The sequence below is a fragment of the Thermothelomyces thermophilus genome, chromosome 7 (assembly GCF_000226095.1).
Source record: "Thermothelomyces thermophilus ATCC 42464 chromosome 7, complete sequence".
In the NCBI taxonomy this organism is placed as follows: Eukaryota; Fungi; Ascomycota; class Sordariomycetes; order Sordariales; family Chaetomiaceae; genus Thermothelomyces; species Thermothelomyces thermophilus.
The window spans coordinates 1,877,190-1,887,494 of NC_016478.1; the positions used below are offsets into that span (position 1 = coordinate 1,877,190).

At 54.8% G+C, this 10,305-nt stretch overlaps 2 protein-coding genes across 2 annotated transcripts; both read left to right on the forward strand.

Annotated features, from left to right (window-relative positions):
* Positions 1-416: 416 nt before the first annotated feature.
* Positions 417-1,458, forward strand: MYCTH_2316580 (uncharacterized protein). The gene has a single exon (XM_003666873.1). It carries the CDS (start codon positions 574-576, stop codon positions 1,123-1,125), a length of 552 nt encoding a protein of 183 aa, XP_003666921.1. The 5' UTR covers positions 417-573; the 3' UTR covers positions 1,126-1,458.
* Positions 1,459-9,206: 7,748 nt separating this feature from the next.
* Positions 9,207-9,706, forward strand: MYCTH_2130846 (uncharacterized protein; the record flags this gene model as incomplete). The annotated part of the gene is made up of 3 exons (XM_003666874.1): positions 9,207-9,368; positions 9,548-9,591; positions 9,664-9,706. 3 exons carry the CDS (start codon positions 9,207-9,209, stop codon positions 9,704-9,706), a joined length of 249 nt encoding a protein of 82 aa, XP_003666922.1.
* Between the last annotated feature and the right edge of the window lie 599 nt (positions 9,707-10,305).

Consider the following 10,305-nt stretch of genomic DNA (forward strand, 5'->3'; position numbering starts at 1 on the left):
GCTACCTATTCGGTGTAGTGTACACTACATACATACTCCGTAACTCTTCCGTATCGTAATTCGTCCCACGGTACATTGGTACCTGCCTTGATAAGTTCCGTGCCGCATCCCGCCGCCCCCGTGTTGTCTGGCCCCCCCGGTCCAGATTCCAGAGCACACCCCCCCCCTTGCCTGCCTTGCTTTGCTTTTACAAGTCCTTTGCTTTGCTTTTCGACCGTTTTGACACACCCCGGCACTTCACATTTAATCTGCCCCACGGCATCCTGATCCTTGGGACTGCTCACCCTTGCCCTTCCGCACCCACCGCACCCACTCCTCTCACGAACCCCCCGAGGCATATAAGGCCTTTCGTCCCATCTCTCTTGGGTCGTGCACCACCGAGTTTGCCTCGTCAGCTCCATCATCAATACCATCGTCAACATCATTCGGCGTTGACCCGAGCTGTGAACCTGACACGAACCCACTGGGCTCCACAGCGACCCCTAAAGCACGCACATACGTCATCCATCGAAACAAGGAACGCGTTTCACACACGCACACACGCAGACACTCGGCAAAGACACAAAGTAAGCCATGTTCGGCTCATACAGCTCCTCGAGCTCCCCGGGCAGCTCCCTCGACTCCTTCACATCCTCGAGCCCCTACAGCAGCAGCATGTCGGCGCCCATGGACATTGCGCCGCGCTCGTCGTCGTCGTCGCGGCGAGGACCCGATCCCGAGTGCGCCTATCCCTCGTGGCCGCGGCGGTCGTCGCTGGGCGAGGGCGACTCGGAGGAGCGGGCGTCCTCTTACATCACCGACGACGAGCTGTACATGGACGTCTTCGACGACGACGCCTGCAGCGTCTCGAGCAGCCAGGGCAGCGCCTCTCCGGCGCGCTCGCCCGCCGTCGTCCCCGCGGCGCCCGTCATGACCGAGGCCGAGTTCCTCCAGCTGCAGCGGGAGCAGCTCGCGTACCAGCGCGAGATGCGCCGCATCCTGCTGGCCGAGAAGGAACTGCGCCGGCGACAGGCCGAGGCGGACGCGCAGCGCCGCCGGCCCGGCCCCAAGCGCCGCACCAGCTCCTCCAGGAAGGCGACCAAGAGCAAGCTCTCGGCCATGACTACCATCGTCGAGGCTGAGTGATTTTGCTCCATGTGTTCCTTTTTTGGTCTTGTTCTCTTCTTAAGACAGGAAGGGGATGGCGGAGAGCGGCAGTTCGGAACCGATCGGTGACAATCATGTTGATTCCCAGGCTTTGCCCATGTGCTACCGAGCCTACGGTGCATTACCCGAAGCTTCCCGATACGGCCAGTAACGGAGGGTTGACTAACATGCGGCAAACAGATGCATCCACCGATTGACTCATTGTCGGGAGGGGGTGTGGGGGCGGCATGCGCAATCAACCTTGACCGTTGATTGATTAACCTGCTTCCCGGCGCGCATGCAGCTTCCCGAGAGAGAGAGCCCTATCTAGGGTGGGTCTCTATCTGATTTGGGGAACTGGCACCCCAAGAACACAAGGCAAATGAGCAACGTGTTCTCCGGCCCTGCTTCCCAGAGGCGCCGCGCCGCGCCACGCCCAAAGAGCATTTTCATGGAACCCGAGGTTCCCTCTTTGTGGTTTACCCCCGCAACCCTCTGGGGGAAAATTTTTTTCCTTTTTTTTTCCCGCGCTCGCTGGTTCGGGCGTGCGCTCAGACCGCTCACCGAGCGAAACCAGCAAATCTTCGGCTTAAGCGCGCGGGGAAACTGAACCGAGCCCGAGGCACTTGACCCACATTTTTATACCTTACCTTCGCTGCCCGACCGACTTTACTCAACTCGGACTTGCCACGCTCCAAGTAATCGCCCGCATCAACGGTGAACCAGCCCCCTTTCACTGCGACATACGCAATACTGCATACCCGCTAATCTTCACCGCCCTTGCCCGCCAAAACACCGACACTTTGCCGAAACAGCACACCGTCCCGCGGTTTCGCCCGGTGTAGCCGACCACGCGAGTCCCACCAATGGGATCGGCGACCGGGGAGGCAGGTCTTGGTCTGGACGCTTTGATCGGCCAAATCAAGCAGGCTCGACTGCAAACGTGCTCGGGCATCCGGCTTGCGCCTTATCCTCCTCGGTCTGCGAGTGGAGGAGGTGCCCGGTTCTGCTTCCGTCCGGAACGGTCTCGCCTTTTATTATCTTCTGGCTGGTTGGGCCGAAGAGCCCTCTTTTTTTTCTGTTATTCTTGTTCCGTTTTGAGTTCTTGTTTTCTTCCAGTCATAGCGTCGTTGCATCACTCCAAATGGTTCGAACAAGAGCTTATCGGCTCGGTCGGGATTGGGATTCTCTTGATTACACCGATACCTAAGCGGGTCGGTCTTCTTAATATTCTTTCGTTGTCGTGTTTTTCCATTTGACCATAGCGGCATTTGAGCGTTTTTCCAGCACATGTTGGGATTTATCAATCATTGGGGACTTGGGGGTTTCAACATCATACCACGGGGGTTCTCAAAAAGTTTGGGGTCATTACACGGCGGCACTGACGCAACTGGGCTCAGTATACACAAGCATTGGGGATGGTCAGCATTATGGAGTCATTTGTCTTTTTTTTTTGTCTTTTTGTTGTCCCCTTATCTGTCTCTGCGTTTCATCGTTACTGGACTGGATACCCCTAACTTTTTGTACCGTGGTGATACCCCGACTATTGGTCGTTTTCTCGCTGGAAGACGTTTGGTCCTATGGTGGCTTGTCCTGGGCTATTAATCTTATTAGGTAGTGTAGTAGTTAGTACAACTTGATGGTTACCGTCAATCCTCATGGTCCTCGCACGCTCTCCCCTCGGATGCCTTTTGCTCTGTGTGACAGGTTCTGAAGTGTTGCCCAAGGGGATGCGTTCTTGCCATTTACCCTTCGTTGTAAGATCCATGGAGGGAAATACCTGGAAGATGGATGTGGCTCGGTCCTTCCTCTTCGTGATGACACTACTGCTGTAGTAGCCCTGAGCGCCCTCCTAGACAAGCGGCAGTCTCTCAAGGAACCACTTTGTCAGGAGTCAACAACACCAGAAGAAGAAATCAGGGGAAAATCTTGTGCGCTTGTGGTGATCGCAACCTACACCCCATCGCTACCATATCTGACGCGGGAGTTACGCACTCTCTTAGTTTAGTTTGATGGCTTCGTAGGAAAGAAAACCTGCTACCGTTCTGGCCCCATGATAGAAGGAAGACTCGGCAAATGTTGTTAACGCTGGTGGTTGCAGCAGACGGAAAGCAAGTTCACGAGGAGTCTGCACAGAGATATGAAGAAATTCGCGAGCCGCAGGCTGTGTTCTTCAGGATTGTTGACAAGACAAGGTCTGGCATCCTCCGACACACACACACACACACACACACACACACACTCTCTCTCTCTCTCTCTCTCTACCCCCGACCTTCGACGGGGTCATTCCCTATCTTATACTTAGAGGCTTAATTGTTATAGAATGGACTGATGGATAGAGAATCGTCAGTTCTAGGGCGTCTTGATCTTGTCTGGAAAAAAAAGAAATAAAGTCACTGAGAAGCATGACCCAGTCGACTGGTGCTTTGGGATGGGGCCCGGGGCCGGGGGAGGAAGAGACTGTTTCTTAAGGCCTCATTCATGTACAGCCCTGCACTGTCCTCACGGCCTTGCACATGTGATGAACATCATATCCAGGCAAGTTAGGGGTGGAGGAGACCCCCTGGCTCCAACATTCTCATATAACATGTGGAGCAGGTTGGCTACGTTCAGTCGCAACGGCCTACCTGACGTATGTCAAAGGAGCTCTTACTCCTTTAAGTGTCAAAAATCAGCGAGGGAGAAGGAAGGGTAAGGGGGAGACGACAAACACACTCCGTCATGGGTCTAGAATGCACAAGGTAAGATACTGAGCAGTCTGCACACAGAATGGCGTGTTGATCAGCGCTATCTCGCGGTTATTGATCCCCAGATTGCCAGATTGAGGTGTCCACGGACCACAGCAGAGATGTATGTACAGGACATACCGCCGTTTCTGATCTTCCCGGCAGCCACCGGATAGCCTACCAATGCCCGAAGGCGCTGACGCTCCCGACTGATGAACCCCCGTAAGAGAGATATGGCCAGCCAGTAGCCTGGCTGGGCAATCCAACCACGTCAATGCCAGTCTATAGAGGAGGGGGCTCTGCGAGGTGGGAAGGAGAGCGCCCCTGGATTGTCTCTTCCCAGACGACGGGGTTTATTTACGGTCTCAAGGCGGAAGAGGGGCGTGAATGTGTATCTCAAACCGCTCATCTTCATTAATTATTAGGAGTACGGAGTATACGTAGCCCTTCGAGGGACGATGCTCCCAGAGCTGTCTTGGCCGTCAGACTGCTCTTGGGAAGTGATTCTGGCTCGCCAAAAGACAGTTTCTCGTCATTCATTTCTTGGCCCTGCTGAGTATTGAGAGGTGATACACTTGCTTACTGACCGAAATTAGGATGCTCTTGCTCAGTCGCTGGCCAGTTGTTGCTCTCTGGCGTTTCATTAAGACTCCATAATCGTTGGACTGAGAACCTAAACACCTCTCACTACCCCTTGTGAAAGAGAACTACTAGCTAACTGTCAGAGCTGAGCCATACGAGATACTCTTTCTACCCCCGAGTCCAAGCTCCCTTGCCAGAGGGACCACCGAGGACACTGGACCAACACGGGCAAAAGCTGCCGTGTCTATATATAGTACGTTTCAGGATCTCGGGGGAGCTTCGGATGGGCGAGCTCTGAACCACTCCCTTGAATACTTTCTTCACTCAGCATCGGGAGTCTCTGTAGGGATTTATGTGTAACCAGTTGATCAGGGTAACGTCTTTGACGAGCCCCTTCTCGATATGGTCCGGCACGGGGACACAATTTGTCCTCAGCTTGAGGTTCCGCTTCCCAACCAGTGCGCGGTACCCAGACATGGCTAATCAGCTTTAGTCCTTGCAGCATGTTGGGGTGCGCGTGGCGGGAAGGAACCAACTAACAGGCATTGCGCCACAGTTCTGAACCTCGGACCCGAACCCTTGTTCAGCTCCGATGTAAACTACTAGTAGCCGTGTGATGAACGTGCGGCCCGCTCCAGGCAGTTGGCATGAACATCGTCAAGAGAGCCCTCCCTTCTAAGGGGAACGGCTATTGGCGCCGGCTAACCAGACCGCCTCTTTGGCCCAGAGCAGAGTCCTCGGCCAGTCCTGACCGTTGCCGATGATAGCAAGGGATATAGACGCTGTTGGCGCCAGCCTCGAATAACCCCGGCCGCGCGGCGATCGGCCATGCGTTTGCGGCTCTTCCCCCGATTCTCTGGTGGCTGTACCGGGTTAGGCGAGGCTTCACATGCAGGAGCTATGATCTTTCGTCATGCTTCATATCCTCGAGAGATATGATGAACCGGGGAGGCGCCGCCGGTGAGGTACCGTCATCTTGAGAAAGACGCACGGCTATGCATGTAATATGCGCAGAAGACCCGCGGAGTAGAACCAAACCTGGTAAGTCACCTGCCTTGTTCATCCCGTCCATCATGCGCGGTGATCAAGAGAGCTGGCAGTCTTTGACCCCCGTTCCCCCTATTCCATACCCAGGACTCCGTACACATTACATAGGCTGGTTCGGAAGGAAGGCGGGGAGGCAAGGGAGGCATACTGTGACTGTGAACCGGTAAAACCGCTAATGGGATCCTTCGAGTCTAAAATTAAACCACCTGCAGCAATTCCATCATCAATGGCATTGGCGTGACCGAGTCTCTGTGGCTGGCATGCCACCCCGCTTGGCATCCATTTTGGGCACTTTTCTGAGGGAGTGACTTCCTCGTAGAGCACGGAGAACCGATGGGGCACAGTCCCGGTCGAATCAGGTGCGCTTTCGCGGTCGATTGTTGCATCTCTTTGTATGCTCAAGGCAAAGTGATCTTAGCGCTACGGTCGAGTCGGCAGCCGGGAGACGTCTGCAAGCATCAGCCAGCTCAATTGACGAAAAGGGGGTTAGCACGTTGCGGGCTGCACATATGTGCTTTCTTGTCACGTTCCTTGGGTGAGTTGCAATATTGTACTGTACCAGTGAGGTGTGAGACAGAGCGAGCGGTGAAGCTGTACGGATTACAGCACTGTATGTACATAATCCGCATGCCGAGTAACTGGACGGGAGGCTGTGGACTCGGGATGGCGCAACAATGGGAGGGTTGAGGCGCCGAAGGGGTGGCGCTTTGAGGCTTGACTCGTTTGCACAACAACCAAGCCGGGGAACTCTAATATGAAGGGGAAGAGGACCCGAGACCTGCAGGCGCTCCAGTCCGTTCGTGCGGGTGGCTCTCAAAGCACGATGGACAATTGGCACGCTGGGCTCGTCAAATGCAGCCGAGTGTGGTGTGATGCCGGATTTACGGCGACTCAGCGTGATTTTTGCACTAGGGTATGCAGCAGAGTGAGGCGAGATCGCAAACTCTTTTGCTTAATCGTACCCACCCTCCGATCCTTCCTCCCTCTTAGGTAGGGGGAGGGGTTAATGAAAGATAAATCGAGAAACTGGAGATGGAAGGGCCGAGCGAGCAATCCCCAACTTGCTCAAAGCGCTGTGTTACTTTACACTTTGGTAGTTGGTGGTTGCGCGACCGAGGTAAGCGTTGCGTTGCGTTGTTACTTCTGGTAGTTACTGGCAGCTGTTGACCAAAGAAGCAAAAAGCTGATGTTCATGCCGTGATTGATTTAAATTGCGATGCGCACAGCTCAGAGTTGCCATATCTCAGCATGACAACATTCTGCCTCGTCGTCCCGTTGCAACTTGCAGCCGTCTAGACCCAAGCTCTCTACATCGAACTAACAGAGGATGTGGCGCGAGTTGAAGAACAGTTCATGTTGCAGGGGAAGCCCTTGCAAAGGACACGGGATGAACAGGAAGCTGCCGTCGGGCCCGCCCTTATTATTATTGCCCGCAGAGGTCAGAGCTCCCTTCCCGGTCGGTCCCGCTCTGATGTTGCCCCGGGCATCCACCTTCCCATCAATTCAAGATTCAAGATTACCAGTCCGAATCGGGCAACCTGGGCCCCAAGGTAACCCGTACACTCATTGCACCCCAGCTCAGGGCTCTACTATACCTGTTAGCATTTATGTACACAGTAGTAGAAGAGGCAACCCGGCAGATGCTCTGCACTGATGCATCGCTCTCTCGAGAATTTGTCTTCAGTTTCCTTCTCCCTTGCCTTCTGCACCGAACCTGGGCTTTGAAAACGGCAATGCGACGTGGCCGGCTGTGACATCCGACAGTCCCGAAAAGCGCCGTCGCGGGGCAAAACCCCACGCTGTCCGACGCTCGGCGACAATGAGGGCGCCGCGGGTTGGACAAATGATTCCTTCCCACTCACACAGTACTGCTCCGGACGACAATGCCGTGGTCCCTTTCCAGACGCACGGTGACGCAGATGGGGGTGACGTGAAGTTGAAGCGCGTTTGCCGTGTCAGGGCATCTGCAACCACTTCACTCTGACGTCTGACAAGCATAAAAGTAATGCGGCATGCCAGGGGCGGAACCGTGGAGACGGTGGTCGCGAATGGGCCTCCCCAACGTGGCCACCTGGTGCTCCCAATTCTGATGTATGTAGGAAGCGCGCCCTTGCAGCCTGGCCACAGCTCGCGGCCTGAGACGCCCTATCTTATCGAGGGCTTTGGGATATGTGGGTGTGGATGTGGGCGTGGGTTTGCGCGGGTAGGTCTGCAACCGCTTTCAGCACGCTACATGTATACCTGGACGGATTACATACAGGGTGGGATGTACGCATATGCCAGTAAATTAGTATGGGTTTCACCGGCTGCGGGTGTGCCGTGCCTGCAGCTGAATGCATCTGCTTCTCGTGTACTCTGGCTGATGAATCGGTGCCCGTCGAAGCACCCCCGGGTAAGCGAGACGGGAATAGGATTTGGGGTCAAAGGATTCTCAACCTGAATGTACGGAATACAGCACGGATGAAGTTGACAGAAGCTGGGTTGTAACCGAGAACGACTAATTTTTAAGGACAGGCGAACGAGGTTAAGTTATGAATCTCACCCCTATCCATACGAAACAAGGGCGGAAACGAATAGGGTCTCACAGCTGCAGAACCGTTGGCGAGGTGGGTGCACCGAAGCCGGCGGCAGAGATCCGCGGGCACGTGTTGTTGGATGTTATTGGAGAGCGGCGTTTCTCATTGACAAGACCACAGAGGCATCTGGACCGAATCATGAAGAGCGAAGACCACCCGGGGGAAATGAAAAGCCCACTGAGGTACGGAGTGCTGGGTTGGCATGCGACCTCATCTGCAATCCATCCTTCGGGACTTCGTAGAGAATAGTGCACCTGCAGCTCGGAAAGGTGGGGTGTATAGTAGTGTATGTCGCACACACCACCTCGAAGGTTGGAGGGGAGGAGGGAGAAGGGGGGGAAAGTTGCATTATCCGGGTTGAGAGTTCTCAGAGATTTTGTAATCCATAGCACAGAATTCAAGCAATATTTTCCCTCATTTACTTCCGGTAGCTTAGGCTTCACCGCATAGGTATGACAAGAGACAGTCTGCTGCGCAGTTCAGGTCTTGCGAACTAGGCCAAACCTTTGAAGGCGGGGGCATTCCGGAGGGATGAGCGGGGTGTGCTTGTTCAAGGCATGATGGCCCGACAGTTTCCTATCATCCTATGATTGGAAGCGCGTGAACTGTCAGTGATAGCTTTAACTGTTCGACGAACTTACTTAAGAAGACATCCGAACGGTGAAACAAACCATCATCAGAAAAAAAAGGCAGAGGAAACGTCACATTGTTGCATAAACCTCCACGTGTCTTGTGATTACTAGTATTAGTGGTACTACGGCGAGTACTACTAGCCATTCCATTGTTCTTAAGACTTTGAAAGACTCGAGGCGAGGACAATGGAATAATACGGCAAGGACGTATCGCAAGATCCAAGTAGGGATAGCAAGCGCACCCCTGCCAGCACGGTGATAGCAGCCGTGATTGGCTGCACGGCAAGGATTTCCCAGCCAATCGCCAGACCCGGCGCTTAAGTCCCTTGCCCTCAGGTGTGCTTCTCCACTTCTCCCCCCACTCCACAGCCAACCACATCTTGAATCTTCAATAAGTCGCAGAGTGCCAGGAATACACTACCCCATTGATGCAGAAGGTAAGACGAACGGGAGGCAACTCCCAGACCGTCGTCTGATTCAAAACCCGCCGGTCAGATATTCCGAGGATTAGGGAGACAATGGCCGGCGGCGAAATGTTGACGCAGCGGAGAAAGAAGGGCGACGAGGAAAGAGCACTTTGCGCGCACCCTCCCCCCCAACCTCCCCTCGACCATAAACGGCGGCACAGCTGCCGCGGGGCAGACATCCCGCCTGCAGATCGTTGCAACCTCACGGTTAAGGTACCGCTGGAAACAGCCCAGGTTCCTGGAGGTAATAATATCTCGTGCGCTACGACCAGGGCGGCAACCTCGAGACTCAGACGGGCCGCATCGGGACATGCCTGCGTCATGCCTGCAACCCAGCCATCTTTCGCATTCCATTTACTCTGTACACACAGCACCCATTGCGATGGAGCTAGGGTCGCGCCACACCACCGCCGCTCGGCCCCGAGACGGGCCCAGCGTTCGTTCGTCCCTGTTTCATCTCTCTTTCATCCCTCTTTCGTCCCTCTGAGGTCGCCCTCCCTCCCGGCAGAGCGAGAGGCGAGGTCGACGAGGTCGACAAGGTCAACAAGTAAATATTGGCAAATGCCAGAGATGAACAGATTGGGAGCAAGTCATGTGGGCCGTGTCAATCAACAGCCCCCATGCAATTCTTCTCGTCATGAGCCTTTTGACGAGCTCACGAGGGGCCGAAAGGAGAGTCCAGAATAGCGGCCAAAATCGATGGGTTACCCATACCCAAGCACATCAGTACAGTACTGTATGTATGTATGTACATACACACATACATAACTAGCTCGCCGGCTGCTGCGAGCCAACCACAGTTGATGCGGTCCGCTGCAAAGCACTGGTCGAGTCGGCGCGACTGGACCTCCCACCAGTGACAGCGCCAGATCGAAGTCACTCTCTGCTCCTGCAGACCAGGGTCTCGTCCAGCCCAGGTGCAAGCCGCATTGCTACTCGACAGAACACCCCGGCTGCTAGTGCCGCCCTAGTCAATGCGCATCTTGCCATCTGCCTTTCCTTGCAGCACACCCAACCCAACCCTTCCCCCCTTGGCCCCGGTTGACCCGCACCTGTTCTCAGATTCGCGCAGTGGGTGCTAGCGCAGAGAGGCAGTTGAGAGCCGGAATAACGCACGAGAGAGCAGGAGTAGGGCCTTTCTCATCTTATA

Excerpts from the sequence above, each read along its gene's own strand:
- MYCTH_2316580 (XM_003666873.1), top strand. The coding sequence starts at position 574 with ATGTTCGGCTCATACAGCTCCTCGAGCTCCCCGGGCAGCTCCCTCGAC.